Consider the following 16,624-nt stretch of genomic DNA (forward strand, 5'->3'; position numbering starts at 1 on the left):
ACCCTAACCAGCAACACGACCGTACTAGAAAAGGTTAATCACTAGCTAGATACCTACTAACCACCTAGTAAATCACCCCAAACTCCACTACAACTCCACAACTCTCTATGTCATCGACTCAACTCCCTTAATAATTTTCCTTAATCTCAGATCCCAAAACTCTAGATCATCCCAATATCTTCAATCTTTTCACCCCATTTTCCCCTTCTTTTCTTTCCTTCAGATTTGTTCTTTTCCGGTTTTCCTTGAAAATACATAATGTTCTTTTAATTGGTAACTTGTGCTACAAAAACATACGGCTTCCCACGTACCGTATGGTCTCGCGGGTAATCGCATAAAATACCTACCAACTGTTTTTAAAAGCCTTTCGGTGCATTGCACTTTTCATGAAATTCCCCGACACATTAGGGAATCCCGCAGTCACCATGGCACAGCAATCTTCATCGCCGGCTGATTCTCTCGCAGCCATCGCAAATCTTACGGATGAAATAACCCTTCAGCAAGTTTATCTAGTTTCCTTGAACGATTCCTCGGGAGATCAATCATCGCGCAAAGCAGAAATCGAGGCTGAGATTGCCATTCTGAAAAAGGAACTTTCCTCCCTTCAAGCTTCCTCCTCCCACGGTCAAGCATCTTCTAGTTCTTATAATAACGCCTACATACGCCCATCCGATATAGCTCGTTCGAAAATGAATAGCACGGTCGGGCGAGGAAGCAATGCTGGCTATCAATGTTAGTCTCTTCCTGATTCATTTCCTTTAGATACGAGGCTACGGAAACCAGATTCAGTCCGTTTCCTCATCTGCCTTCAGAGTTTCTTCTACTAGTGTTGAGAAATAGTTTCTACATTTTGTTCATACTTCTCTCAAGATCTCGACTCAAATTTGACAATCAAAATTAACTTCCCTGCAGTCAAAGAAGAAGGCGAGTCAATGGGATCATTGTCCTCCACAGCTTCAACACCTGGTTCTGGAGCCTCGATGATTGGTTCTGGCTCACATCGAGCTGACCTCCCTACTCGAAAGCGTACTCTTAGCAAACATCTAGATACGGTTGTCCCTTTCGAAGAAATCAAATCTCGGCGAACAACACCGAGTCCTTTTGCGACAGGTGTAACAACTCCTTCGAGAAGCTCAGGGTATGGTTATAATGTCAATGGTGATGGATACTTTGACCTCACTATGTTTGTCCCTCATTCTATCATCAACAATCGATCCCATGGTTCCTTGGTCAATAACAAACTAGAAGAGAACGCATATGCTAATTTGTCTAACTCGTAGGGATGATGATACGATAATGTTCGATCCCACCTTTACCGAACGCCAGAAGCAGGAGGAACAAAAATTCCAAAGGGAGAGGCAAGATGCAGAGCTTGCTAGTAGCCTTGCAAACTCAAATAGCCCCGTCTCCAACACACCAATCGCTAGCTCCAAGCCTTCCGCTTTCAATAGGTTGTTCGGAGGTCATTCGGGAAGTCTCTCACGAGCTTCTACCTCTCGCGAAATTCAAGCTGCCAAGTCCTCCGCGATGTCAAACACTTACAACACTCATAATAGCGGTTCCTCAAGTAGAAGCCTTCCATGGAAAAAAGGTTCAAGTTCTAGTCTCAAGGCCGAACCACAAACATCGTCTTATGCTCAACCTTCACCTTCAGGATTCGTTGGCTGGGGCTCTGGTGGCACTACAGTCAATGCCGAACCACGAACATCGTCATATGCTCAACCTTCACCTGCAGGGTTCGTTGGCTGGGGTTCTGGTGGTACTACAGGTATGCACCAGGAACGTTCTTTTACTGCTACGAACTCCAATCTTATGCAATTTCCGGAATTGACGATGCCTGGTACCTACATTGATGATGCGGCTAGCGATTCATCGCTTGAAATTATCGATCCTTCCGCTTTCAAGGATAATGGTCGTCAGAAAGCCACAAATTCGAGGACTACTAACTATCACGGTCAGCCAGGACCAATTTATTCATCAGAAACCCGCGCTTTGGGAGATACTGCTATTAGCCGTTCAAACACCAGCTTACAGGGTGTTTCTGCTTTACCTAATTGGGCAAAAAACTCTCCAAATGCAATGGAAAATCCAAGTGGAAGTATCAGTGGTACCTCGGCTTGGATGGCAGGAAATTATGCCGATGGAGTGAACCATGAAAGTCGAATAGGAGAGCAGAATGGTTATCCAACACCGTGGGAGAGGGATCAATCATTTAGCTCCTACAATGGATTGAACGCTGGCTATAAAGATTTCCCCACGAATGGCATACCCTCTGCTATAGCTTACAATAATACAAATCTTTCTGGTGCATACCCCCTCGGTTACTCCAATTCCACAATGCCTCTGACTGTTCCAGGATCAATAACTGGAAGCATGCATTCTTCACATCCAAAAAACAGTATCCATGGGCCAGGCCCGGTTTTCAACATCGATTCTATGCCAGAACACGGTATGGGTTCAACTAATTTTAATTCCTTACGAGGCATGGTTTGTAATAGAGGCAATTTTTCAGACGTTGAATCGAACTTTGGCTTCTTATCTCCCTCCTTCGCATATACCCCTCAAATGACAGAACGAATGGAACATGTCATCAATGATCCTAGAAAAACTGAAAAAGAGATCAAAGATCTGTTGGAAAATATCAAAGCCGAAATTGAGATTCCGTTAGAAGACCGAGAGGGAACACCTGAAGGATTGAGATATCCGTTGGTTAGTTGAGGCCCGGTTCGATTAGATCTTTTGGGGATTTCTTACTAACTTGTAACTAGTATGAGCACCAAAAAATTGCTTTAACATGGTTAAAACAAATGGAGGAGGGCAGCAACAAAGGGGGTATCTTAGCAGACGATATGGGTCTAGGCAAGACAATCAGTACTTTGTCACTCATTCTATCACGACCGTCAACCGACCGTACGTGCAAGGTATGTTTTCTTTGACGATATAACATTACTGTCTTCTGATATTGTCTAGACAACACTCATAGTTGCGCCTGTTGCCCTTCTTCGCCAGTGGAATAGCGAAATAGTTTCGAAGACATTGCCGACGCATAAACCCAGTGTCTACATGGCTCATGGAAACAGCAAGAGAGCTACTTGGGATGATCTCCAACAATATGATGTAGTCCTCACAACTTACGGGACTTTGGCTGCGGAGTATAATCGACTTCTCAAGTTCGAAGAAGAATGCAAACAAAACGGTATCACTGATCCTGACCCAAAACAGATGGCCAAGGATTTCCCCCTTTTGGGTCCTAAGAGCAGATTCTATCGTGTGATTCTCGATGAAGCACAAAGCATCAAGAACAAACTCACCAAAGCAGCCGCTTCGGCTTGTAAACTAAGAGCGCTGACTAGATTTTGCCTTACCGGCACACCGATGATGAACAACATTACCGAGCTTTATTCGTTGATTAAATTTCTGCGTATTCGACCTTACAGCAATTGGTCTGCCTTTACAAAGGTATGTATATCCAGTATACCTTATTTATAAAGGAGACTAATTTGTTAACAATGATAGGATTTCGGCTGTCTCTCTAAAGGAGGTTCACATACAGAGGAATATCTCAGAAAGACCATGCAACGTCTACAAGGTGTCCTGAAGGCCATTCTACTCCGTCGGACGAAGAAATCTCAAATTGATGGAAAACCGATTATCAACTTACCACCAAAATTTGAACATGTTGATCATGTTGTTTTTAGCAAAGATGAGCAAGAATTTTATCAAGCTCTTAAGGATAAGACTCAACTTCAATTCAACAAGTATAGAAAGGCTGGAACGGTTGGAAAAAATTACTCAAATATCCTTGTCTTGCTACTTCGTCTTAGACAATGTTGTTGCCATCCGCATCTGATTATTGATCTTGAAGAAGCCGCAGCGGGCTCGGCAGAGCTCACAGAGGAACAGATGATTGAGCGTGCATTGGCCCTTGAGCCAGATGTTGTCTCCAGACTACTTGCTGCAGATGGAGGATTCGAAGTAAGTTAATTAGTATACATTCTGAGATATCTTTACTAACATCCCAAGTGTAATATCTGCTACGATGCAACTCCGAATCCCAGTATAATCATCCCTTGTGGACACGATAATTGTCACGATTGTTTGATGGCGTTATCCGAGCAGGCCAAGCTGGCAGCGCGAGGCGATGAGGATGGCGCCACGGCCCTCAAATGTCCAAGTTGTCGTGGAAAGCTCGACATGGCGAATCTTATCGACTACAGAATTTTCAAGAAGGCATACATGCCATCGCCGGAAGTCAAGGAGGAAGAGATTGTCGACGATGCCGCTGAAAGTAGTGATGACAGTAACAGCGACACCGAATCCGAATCCGACTCTAATACCATATCTGATGATGTTGACGAGAATGGAAATTTAGACGGTTTCGTAGTCCCTGATGAGATCGAGGACGATGAGGCTGAGCAAGGTGACAATGAAATTGATTTAGCATCGAGGGTTCCTAAATCTAAGTCAAAATCAACATCGAAGTCAAAATCTAAGACAAAGGCGAAGAAAAACAAGGGCAAAGGGAAGGAGGTTAAAAAGCAGAAGCAACATCTCTCAATTGCCATGATGAAGAAAGAGGCTTCTAGATCTATTGCGGGCCACAAGAAGTACATGAGATATCTTCGAAAGAATTGGCAATCGTCTGGAAAGGCTGATAAATGCGTCGAACTTCTTGAGAGATTTCAAAACGAAGGTGAAAAGACAATTATCTTCAGTCAGTTTGTGACATTTCTCGATCTCCTTCAGGTACCCATCGGAGAGAAGGGTTGGAAATGCGAGCGCTACGATGGAAGCATCAATTCCAAACGTCGAGACGAGGCAATCAAGCGATTCCAGGACAAATCGGATTGTAATATCATGCTCATTTCTCTCAAGGCCGGTAACGCAGGACTCAACCTGACCGCAGCATCTCGAGTTATTATTCTCGACCCATTCTGGAATCCATTCATTGAGATGCAAGCAGTCGATCGTGCTTATCGCATTGGTCAGATGAAAACAGTTCAGGTTCATCGCATTTTGGTACAAGAAACAGTTGAAGATCGTATCATGGAATTACAACGACAGAAAAAGAGCTTGGTAGAGTCCGCACTTGACGAAGGTGCTATGAAGAGCGTAGGGAGACTTGATGAGAAGCAACTGGCTTTTCTTTTCGGTGTCTGAGACATTTGAATATGTTTTTCTTGACTCTCATACGTACTCGATTGCTTTTTTAAAATGGGCTGTATAATAATTATGAGGCGTTTTGGGAAACTCACGATTACGATTTGGCTGGTCCTATTCCTTTCTTTGCACACATTGGCATGGCAAGCAGAACAAAACATGGCGAAATTTGGGACTGGGTTTGAACAAAATGGTATGGGATGGGATAGATAGTCTTGTGCATTGCAAGAGGAAAAATATGGTCTGGGATTCTCTTTTTGTTTGCTCGCTTTCGTCGGATCTTGATACCCTATCACGATGGCGTTTTTTCACAGGGTCTGATGGATGAATTTGCGATGAATTACGAGCGGTGGGAAATGAATTCAGCATGTTCTATTTTTCACATCATCTGTGATCTTGTTAATTTCTTTAGTTTGTTAGAGGGAGCTGTTAACCAAGTGCGTAAAATTATTGGGACTGGGATTGGGATTGGGATTGGAGATGTGTGTTGGTGTGGTTGAGAGCTGGAGGGGAGAACTCTAAGAATCTGGAAATGAGATACTAGATGAAGGATGAAGAGGCGAGGAAATGCATAGATGGCTGTTTTAGATTCTGGCGAGGAGCGGACGGAGAAAAGAAGAGAGATACAGTACAACTCAATGCATACAAATAGTCACGCGTGTACTACCGTGATAAGTTACAGCGATAAATATAATTAGATGACGTAGGATTTCGTTCTCTCGTTGGCCCTCGTCTCGATTTGACGTGCCAAACCTTCAGGTAGCAATCAAGATCAGATCATACATCATACATCATACTTTGTTGTGTTTGTTTGAAATATATATTAAAACTTTTATCTATCTATGGGCATACTACTTTCATTTCATTCCATTGTAGATAGATAGGCAGGTTAGGTATTCAGCTCAACCACTACTCATCTATCCATCCATCAGATCACATTATCCCCATCATTAATCAAGAATTTCTTCCCTTTCTCTCTCTTCCTCTCACTCTCTCTTTCCCCTGCCTCCCTTTCTTTCCTCGCTTCACTGCACCATTAACCCTTCTCAATACTCATCAAAAATCCATCCGCACACCTTTGTTTCCCAGAGCGAACCCAATTCCCCAAGACGAACCCAGACAATAAAAGAGAAGAGAAGAGAAGAGAAGAAGGAAAAACGCCGAGAAATCCTCCTTTCCCCTTTCTCCCAAAAGAAAATATGATACGCATACATAGGGTATAATGCATTTGACCATCCCAAACCATTCCGTCCCATCCAACCATCCATTCATCCAGATTGCTTTAGCTAGCTAATTATTCAGTTACCTAGTTAGCCATTGTGAACAATCCATGCAGATGATATAAATATAAAATGTAAAACATCATATTTCCCGAGCAGCAACCAGAGCAAGAAGTCCCCCACATCAAGCGGATGAAAGAATAGGAACCGATTCGGTTTTTCTTTCCTCACTTCTTTCTTTTCGTATCCGTTTCCCTTATGGTGACGAAATAGGAACAATAGGATAAACGTAGAAGTGACCAGTTGAACACACATGCATGTAACTGAATAATGACCTTAGTCCAAGAAGTAGAAATTTATACCATCTGTAGATGAAGATGTAAAAGTGCTGTAACGCCATGATAACGCCATTCCGAGGATTCAGCCAAGTTGATCATTTCCGTCGATCTGATTCGATTGGGGTTTTTGCGCCTTCAATTTTTGCGCCTATTTCGAATGCCCATTTTTCATGCTGATTTCCATGCCGCTAATGTCAAAGTATAATTGTTGTGTATTCCAGAATTTTTCTGGCCATGAATGTCTTCCGGAAGTATGGTATAGTGTATTCGTCTCAAAAAGACGACAGAAATATTAAACATCTATTCACATGCATGTATGTAATGCTCAGATGAAGAAAGAAGAGAATCCTATTGCGCCAAATAGCGACAAGATCCTGAAATCCAATCTTGCTACCGGAATCGCAAAAGATTTGCTAGGACTAGGTGTAGCAGTCGCAGTGAAAAGGCCTGTAAGGATTTCTGTAGTGGTGGTAACTGAGGCAGACTTGGCAGTTCCAGAACCTGCTGATGTTATAGTGCTAGTAGGAGCACTGTAATCTGAGGAATCACTATAAAGTACTCCATCGATAATTGCCCCCTTCCCAGCGATGATCAACTGCCGTTCGTCTTCTGTACATGTTCCGGGAATATTCCGAAGGTAGCATGTATTTGTTGGGGATGGTGGGAGACTTGTGGTATGTGTGGCATTCAGGGGACCAGTGGTATTGTAGACTGATGAATTGATGGTTTCTCCTGTTGAGAGAGAGGTGCCCATTATGATTCGGGCAAAAACTTGGAAAGCGGTCTCGGGTTGGTAGGCCGGGACACTGTGACCTGCGTCGTATATGCGGCTAAAGGAGAGATTGCCAAACTGCCTCACAACACCACCAATATAAGAAGTATTAGTTATGATAGGAGCGTAGCCAGCGGCTGGAAACTTGGAGGCATATTCAGAAGAAACTTGTTCTGCAACAGCTAAAGAGATAGCTTCACCACCAAGCCAATTACAGATATAATCCCTGTCACCATACATCAACCCAACATGAATTCCAGAATTTACGAGCGCAGCTATTTCTGGTACGTAAGATTTACGCTCGTAGTCGCCAGTGGATGTGAAAGCAGCAACAACTTGCAGATTTGTCTCAGTGTAATTGACTGGTGAACCAATAGCAGATTGAAAATCAGCAGTATTGAGGTACTCGAGGTATGTACTGGGTGGAAATGAATCAGGTAGATTATGGGAAATATCGTATACACTTCTTCCAGCATCATAATATGGTTCCAGCACGTTCGTCAGACAACTGTTATATGCATTGGAACAAGCACTGTTGACACTTGAGACATTGCCCTCATTTGTAGGGTCCTGACTTTGCACAGCGGCTCGACATTGAGTAATTAGGTCCTTGCAGCCACCAGAAGCGTAAAAGTTGGCAGTCGCCAATTTTGCCCTTGTGGGATTGATAGCACTGAGGCCGAAGGTATTATTAACTGCAAAATCAGGATAATAAGGGGCTTGAATTAAGTCATCCACACAACCATTGACTATTCCGAGTGATTTGAGTTTAATGTCAATGGTTGTGCTTTGAGGTAACGTGCCGTTTGCACGCTTCTCGTTCTGCTCTTCCCAAAGGGTTGCGAAAGCTGGACCATATTTTCCACCATAACTCTCTGCGAACAAGTGAATATTCATAGCGGAACTATTGTTTGGAGCATATTGTGGAAAGGCACCAAGAAATCCTTGGAGCATGTGCCATATAGCCATTCCTGCTATCTCAGTAGTATTGGCGGTATTATTGACGTTCAGAGAGCTAAACGTTCCATTTAAAAATGTATCCGCAGGCTGCGAATTTGGGAGAGTCTGCTGTGGAGTATAAAGATCGGACGTAAGAAGGTCGAGAGAGCAATTAGTAGGCGTGTCATATGAAAATCCAACTTGGTTGGGCTAAAGATGTAAACGTCAGCTTGTGGAAGTGAGTGTGGCGCGTTCATGAGCAGAACAGTGGTGTTTGACCAACACTCTCGTGAACAACTGGAGAGTGTAAAGCCTAGCAAACTGTAACGGATGTCCATGTATTCCAATTGAGATCGAGTATCTCGATTGGTACAAGATAATCTCGAGGAGTGCGCATTGAAAGAACCACCAGACAGAGAAACAAACTCAAGATGCTGCATACCTGATCAATATATAGCATATTGGAAGCTCTATCCCAGCCCCAGTCCCTAGCTTCCGTCGCAAACTTCCCCTGTGCTACTTCAATAACCTCACAAGGACCATTTTCATTGAAAAGTCCAATCATCGAGCTGGAGCCTGGCCCTCCATTTAGCCATATCGTAAGTTGATCTGTAGGATCTCTCGCAGAGATGAACCAAAAGAATGTGTTCGTCGCATAACTGCCCGGTATATTAACCCAACCTGTATATTGTTCTTGAGAATCGAAAACCGTTTGGCAGGTGCCTGTTGGTGGTGTTTTGTAAGAGATGGTGATATTCCCATCGACTGGGGACGTTATTCTAGTGAGGTTTGAAATAGGTGGATATTGAGCGAATGTGAGGGGCAGAAGCACCAAAAGAAAGAGAGAGTAACGCATGATGGTTCACTCATATTTCGACCAAGATCGGAGGAAAAAGAGTCGGATAAATGAAAGTCTCCAAGTGAAGTTGTTGATCCTACGGTAATCCTACGAGAAAATGTATTGGCTTAGCCCCCAAGCGACGTCTTCATGCAAGGGTCAAAAAGCTGCTGTGCCTCGTATCTTTTGTGGTTTGTGATGAAATTTTATGGTAATTCATCGACGATCACTTTTTATGACTTTGTTTTTTCATCAATTATATTGGTAAGAACAATATAATTTGAGGCAACGTTGAGAGGTGTATGAACGAAGAGACTCGAGAAGCGTTATATGCATTGTCACTTCATTCTCAAACGCGCGCGCATTCTTCTTTAAAATTCCTTCTTCAACAATTTGCGCGCCAGTTACGAGTCAATTCTTTATTTAGCTTTTCCCCTCCTTAACGGTTAATGTACGAAATACTTAGTAAGAGCCTGTGTGCGATGGTGGATGGACAAAAACTAGTCTCCTAGCATTGCTATTACGGACTCCGGAGTGAGGAGAGATCAAGAGAGCCACCCATTTTTCTCCGCTTGTGGGTGGTCCTGCATTGTACTTTGGTGGTGCCACAACTCTTTCTGTTATCTTAATTGGATACGTGAATTGATCAGCTCCAAGGCCGTTGATTGTTGGATCTGGATCGATGGCCTTCTTCAAGACTGTGCAACGCTTGATAAGTGCACCCTTGGGTCTTTTCGTGAAGAATTCATGTACACTTCATTTGGGCCACTATGAAGTTTAAAATACAAAGTGGTTGGTAATACAACAGAAGAATGCTATATTGCCAAGTTCATTGCAATCACTTGGATCAATCACGACCAAATTCTGGGTTTACAAGCCTACACCGATCTTTTAGTGTAGAGTCATGTGTGAGCACAGCTCCTTGCAACACTCTGCTAATATCTCAAGGAGGGTGCAGCACTTTCAATAATCTGCAAACTAGTGTCTAACTCTATCAACGATGGCACAATTGCACGATTCCCATCCACTCAGAGATTCGAGTCTTGTTCTGATAGATAAGGCACAGATAATGGGTTAATAAGTCCCGTCCCGCCCGCTGTCCTCTATTGAAAGTCGTGACTCGGATCATGCCCGTACTTGTGATTTGTGGTCTGAGGTGATCACATTTCGATTTTGATATGCCTTTCTTTTTTATATATATATATATATGCTAGTCTCAGCTATCAATGGCGGTGTCTGCCGTTCCCATGCAGGCGATAGGATTTTTCATTGTACATCTCAGTCCCAAGTGGTAACAAAATTCTTGTGAAGAATAGAGCATGACACTGCTGGGTACTTCCAAGGGAATGGGGTTTCTGGAACTTAAAGTGATGGTTTTGATCTAGTCAAATGTTGTCTAGTATGTCTTCAAATTAGTAGCCTCAACATATTCTCACCGGCCACCACCTTTTGCTTGCACACAATTAATGATATATCAGACATAGTGATGCGAACACAATCAATTCAAGACGAATTGCATGTTCAGCCAGCGCCACAACTTATTCACGTCTTCCTGCCGAAGCTTTAAAAGTCAATGGCTGGGTGCTAGACTTGATTGGCGGTATGATAATTCGCATTTCAAGTTCTTCGTTGTGTTGTTCTTCTTGCTTTAGAGTATCTCGTTAGAGTATCTCGTTTTGAGAAGGAAATTAGAAGAACTCGCCATGGACGGGTGTCTCCAAAGCGTAATGGTCCTGTCGATATAAGCCTCTCATGGTCGGTCATCTATCCAGATTGCTTTCTGGCCCATCGACGAGATTATTTCTTTCGTATCATCATCAACCGTTCGAATTATTTTCCAAAAGATGAATCACGACTCTTTAAAGCAATGATATCGAAACCGCTGTTGCTGGATCAAAAGAGATCCTAACATTTGAATTATATCTATACAAGGTCCTGGCAATATATATGAAGGGCTCATAATGCTCAGTCGACATCTTCTCACAATCCAAGGTCTAATGAATAGCTGGAATGATTAACTTTGAAAGAGAAAATAGAATTTCTGTTTGGTTATCAACACTACCTGGGCGGGACATAAATTCTTATGTCCAAATTAACTACCGAAGGGAACGAATAAACCCTCCAGCTTTGGATTGTCGATTCAATCATGAACAATCCGAGATATAGATTCCGAACCATTGGAGTCATCTCAATGAAATAGACTTTGACTGTAAGGCCAGTCAAAATGAGTCGCAACACTCACATGACTGTCTTGCTCATCGTGAACTCACATCATGGTGTAAGTCTTGTCATTTTGTCTATTTATGTCAGTCCATGTTCCATTTCCTTCATCGTTTCATTCTTTACCAACTTCTATTCAACAAGCCACTTTTTGGTAAGTAGGCTTCTTTGCCCCGTGCTTTCGATGGAGTAGAGAACTGAACTCGTTAGAAGAATCAGAGTAGAGCGTTCCACGCAACACAAACACAAACACTGCCCCCAGAAAATCCTATCTCAGCCCAGTGCCGGTTTGGATCAATACAATATCTTGAATCGAAACTCCTCGATAAAAATCATACATCAACGCCATGTTTGCACTAGTTAGCCCGCTCTTCTACGATTTCTCGAACGTCTAGTGCCACCACACCGTCTTCAGCGCTGCCTCACTCTCTACATCCAGATCCCCACACCACAGAATCTCGATCATCATCCCTCACCTCCCCCTATCCTCTAACCCCTATTACCCAAGGGAATGAAGGAACATGGGTTTCCTCTGGAGCTCAAAAAACATAAAAATCCGCCTCCACCTGTTCCAACGGGGAAGAAACGCAAGGGCTCGAACAAATCAGTGTAGCAAGCAGCCAAATCAAAGGAGAACACCAAGCACGCAATGGCGGCTACCAGTGGTCGCGAACAAAGAGACGATCGTAGTACTAATGGCACAGATGCCAGTCGTCACAGCTTTTATGAAAACAACAGCGCTGATGACAAACGCGAGAGCTATAATGCCAGATACGATACTAGTGATCACCCCGGAAACGGGGAGCGGAACCTTTACGAATCTAGAGACCGTGAGCAAGGGAAGTAGGAGAGAGATAAAAAGGAGAGAAGGAAGCAGATGGGGCACGGTAGCGAGAGTTCTAGAGGTTGACAAGAGTAAGAATCATAAGTACGACAGCGGACGTTGAGTATTGGAATCAAAGGTATGGGAAGGAGCAAGGATTATTGGGCATTGTCGAGTAATGGTTACATGATGTATCATTTGTCGAGACGGGCTGGGCGGGTCCGAACGATTGGAGGAATATATGCATGGCTTTTTTTTATATAAAACCGACTTGCAGAACTGCGATGCAACGCAGCGTGAACAGGGAACTCCTTCGATCATATACCGTGAGCACACAAAAGCCACACACTTTTTTCTCGCGTTCCAGACTCAGTCAACAACCAATACATATCATGACTTATCCCTAAACCATGATGAACATGAATCGCGATTCAGCACAACAATCATCTATACAACATGATTCATCCCTCCACAAACTAACACATATGCAATGTCAACCCTATATCCTCGGCATGAACGCGAGTAAGACATGTGATTACGACAATATGTGAGATATATTCCATACAATAAGATGACATGACACGAGTGAGTACAAACACTCAGCCATGTCCTGCAGACCGAGGTATGGTTTGCATTTGGGATCGTCTCATACATGCAATTATACGGTATAGTGTGGTGTGATATGGGAGCTTGTTCTCCGTGTGAAAGTATCTCACATTTTGATAGAGTAATGTTTGTACAGGGTAAATATGTTGATACCACATCACCTATTCGCGCAGAAAATCGAGGGGTGTGAAGGCTCATTAGCATTACCTGACTGCGAGTGAAATAGGAAAAATTACATTCAAAAGATCCCAGTCGAAATCTATCTCTGTATCGAGCTTGCAGTAAGTTTAGAGATTCAAGCTGGCCGCACATTCATTCTTCGAGCAATTATGTAGTCCATAGTACAGCAAATTTTCAACGCCATGCCATCCATACCTTACCATGCCATGCCATCGATCTCAAAGCATACTGAGAAATAAAACAAGTACAATACCACCACTAAGCCACTTCAAATTCATCGACAGGACACAGTCTTCTCGAACATCAAACTACTCATCACCAACGAAACTCAGATTTATCTTAAATATTCTCGATACATATACATACCTACGCATGCAAACCCCCCAAACTTCCTCACTTCCTAAGCCCAAAATGCACTTACCTCAATCTCAGACTCAGCCTCAGCCTCCGTCTCAGTTCACAACCACCAGTACCAACACCATTATCATCACCATCACCATGACCAACACCCAATCTTTCACCTTTCCATTGCCTCTCCTTAAATTCCAATTCTCAATTCCCATCCTCCCAATTCCTCAACTCCCGACATACAACCGCCTGCGCCCTCCAACGCACAGCTCAAAAAACGATCTTCCCATCTCCCCTCCATCCAAACCCAGCCCACCACGCACACACAATTCACCTACCGCGCCCCATCCATCCATCCTATCCCACCCCATCCCATCCCATCCCACCACGGCAACAAGCAAATTCCATGCACAGCACACCATCGCACAGCACATCACATCACATCACATCACCGCACCTGCCCATGAGCTATCCGAGCAGAGAGTTCGCGCTCCACGAACGACGACGGCATTGCAGATCTCTGGGGGTCCGCACTATACTATACTATACTACACTATGTATGCACAGCGCAGCCTGCGAATGCCGCGATGGATGGGGAATCTTGAGAATGCGGATGCAGAAGAAATGCGATGAATCATGATGGAAGACTCAAATCAAGTATACAAGCGCAGTACGCGGATATGATGAAAATTAAAGTGAATGAATAGATGAATAAATGGTCGATTGAAAATGGGGGTGGATAATTTAGATTGGTGTTTGATAGTCAGGCATGACCATGGATGACTACGAGTTTGGAAGTTGGATATCCATCCCCTTCTCATCGATGCATCGATTGCTCCATGACGCAAATTCTAGAGCACCGATGTTGAATTCGAGATAGCAGTGAAATCCGTCAAGTCTAAATCGTATCATTTTACCTCATGCCACAGCGATCATGTAACCATCCATTCATCCCTCCCACCGCTACTCCCTCAAAGCCAGCCTACGTCCGTACACAACACTCTATAAACCATCTCCAGTCATACCGCTGCATAAGCGACGCCACATCTCTTTACAAAATTACACATCAATATTGAGGCTGTTAGTTTGCGTACTAAGTGGGAACCCATCGCCAAACCCATGTTTAGTAGACAGAAAAGAAAGCATTTGCGAAAAATTTCCCCACACAGTTGGAATAGTCCAGAATTAGGCAAACAAATGCCTTTACTTGACACATAGTGGAAGTTTTAGTTGTGTCCCGGAAGTACTATTGTATTTCCGTGATGAGTTGTTAGAATTTTTTATGACAGCAAGCTCAGTTCTAACTTATCTCCCCGTGCTATGGTGAGACTCTGATTTTGGTGTCAGTGGTGGGATCCTCGATTTTTTCTGAAGATCTACCTCAGATCAACTGGTATTTGGAATTGCATGATTGAGTCGTTTCTTTTGTGGCTACTGATCAAGCCGACACCACTTTGGATTCAGCAACTGTGAGTGCAATACAAAGAAAGTGGACTGATCTTTTGGTTTCCAAGTATCTGTATTCAGCTGTCTTATGACAGTACCATGAGGCACAAGGGTATCCCCCTCATTGATGAAATGAAGAAGCAAATATATGAACTTTACTCAACCTAAAGCAACTAATGGAATCGGCGGTATGGATTCATTGTCGTCGTGAACCATAGTGGAGGACTTCGATTCTTGCTGATCAATCTCTGGGGGACGAAGACCTTTGATTTGTAGATCCTTAGGCTGTCAATTTAACCCTCAAGGCGGTGTACAGATCTGTACGGTGTATAATTGTAACAACATCATGAATTGTTGAATCGTTCACCTCAGCGAGGGTCATGATATATGGCTTGATATGAGCCGCCTCACGCGACGTAAAATACTCTAGAAGAAACGAGGCTCCTTCAATCTTCGAGATCCACGTGGAGATTTTGAGACCAAACGCGACTGATTGCTAGTCAGGACCGCATCTCAAACCAAAGCTCACAACAGAAGCCGCATTGCGGTAATGCTTCCTACACAAAAGAGTATAGGATGTTCCCTTCATTTGCAAATCCATTTTGCAAATCTTCAGGACACGAATAGCGAGGCATATTGTTGGTGAGACAAAAACTTTAAATCGAAATCTCCAGGGATTAACCCAGTCTTGATAATGAAGCGAGTATTTGAAGCATCATTAGGCGCATAAGTGGGATAGAAGTCCTTTAGTGGAGTGAAACAAGCCCATGATCTACCCCCAAAAGAATTTGATGTATGAACTGTTCAGCAGAAGGGGAAGACGTGGTATGCGCCACCGACTGGCAAAAGCTCTTCGGCTGCGGGAAAAACATAAGGATATGACATCTTCCCGTTTATTAGTTCTCATGCTAAATGCACTGATGTAACTATAGGTAAGGATGAGTAGTCAACTTTGTCTACTCTTTTGCCAGTGCTTCTTCAGCCTCTTCTCCATTGGACATATCTGCTGAGTATGTAATCTCGGCGATCTATCAGAATGTGCCCAAACCAGAAATGCCACGAGGTGTAGAGGCGCTAGAATAGGATTCCTACCTCGTAAACGCTGCAGACAATCAAATATAGCATACCTAAACCAAGGAGAGTGTTTTCGGGACGGTTGATATACGTTAATCACTGTTTGCGGCGCAGCAATTTCAGCCCAATGATTACTTTTGATTCGGTGCTCCAAGAGTATGAATCGGAAAGTATCTACCGTGTGAAACAAAGTTCTCGCAACGCATTGGCCACGTCGTATGCATTCTTGTGCCCTGCAGAATTGCATCGATCCGAATATGCTCTAGGTAGATGAGGGCAGGAGGGTAAGTTAGCCTATGCAACAAACGGAACAAGAGCGTAATTAGCATAGCTGGTATTGAAAAATCAAAGAAATTAAACTTTACTAGGGTAGCATTGCATAACGTGCGAGACAGGTTCTCTATGGCCCAACGTCGTAGCTGAATAATGAGACCAATCAATCTAACCATTATTCAAAGCCGAGAAGAAAATTTAGTGAAGCACAAGAGGACAATGCAACGTCATCTATTGAAACTTCCTGTAGAATGACAATGTAATATGGAAGCGACAAGGATCCCATCTGCCATGCCCAAGCACTTTGGTTACTTGGCTTGGTGACCTAATCGAAGCGGGATATCTCATCATGTTCCGGTCGGTCTGACCGGTCTCTGCATTGCTCTA

The 16,624-nt window shown here is 43.4% G+C and overlaps 3 protein-coding genes across 3 annotated transcripts; 2 read left to right on the top strand and 1 right to left on the bottom strand.

Annotated features, from left to right (window-relative positions):
* Positions 1 to 425: 425 nt before the first annotated feature.
* On the top strand, positions 426 to 5,160 carry Bfra_001696 (putative swi snf family dna-dependent atpase protein; the record flags this gene model as incomplete). The annotated part of the gene is made up of 7 exons (XM_037332121.1): positions 426 to 732; positions 913 to 1,183; positions 1,281 to 2,709; positions 2,769 to 2,921; positions 2,971 to 3,459; positions 3,517 to 3,975; positions 4,024 to 5,160. 7 exons carry the CDS (start codon positions 426 to 428, stop codon positions 5,158 to 5,160), a joined length of 4,245 nt encoding a protein of 1,414 aa, XP_037196275.1.
* A 1,883-nt stretch (positions 5,161 to 7,043) lies between these two features.
* Positions 7,044 to 9,285, bottom strand: Bfra_001697 (putative carboxypeptidase s1 protein; the record flags this gene model as incomplete). The annotated part of the gene is made up of 2 exons (XM_037332122.1): positions 7,044 to 8,639; positions 8,872 to 9,285. 2 exons carry the CDS (start codon positions 9,283 to 9,285, stop codon positions 7,044 to 7,046), a joined length of 2,010 nt encoding a protein of 669 aa, XP_037196276.1.
* Positions 9,286 to 12,136: 2,851 nt separating this feature from the next.
* On the top strand, positions 12,137 to 12,334 carry Bfra_001698 (uncharacterized protein; the record flags this gene model as incomplete). Its single annotated transcript, XM_037332123.1, has 1 exon — positions 12,137 to 12,334. One exon carries the CDS (start codon positions 12,137 to 12,139, stop codon positions 12,332 to 12,334), a length of 198 nt encoding a protein of 65 aa, XP_037196277.1.
* Between the last annotated feature and the right edge of the window lie 4,290 nt (positions 12,335 to 16,624).

This window comes from Botrytis fragariae, assembly GCF_013461495.1.
Source record: "Botrytis fragariae strain BVB16 chromosome Unknown tig00000006, whole genome shotgun sequence".
NCBI lineage: Eukaryota > Fungi > Ascomycota > Leotiomycetes > Helotiales > Sclerotiniaceae > Botrytis > Botrytis fragariae.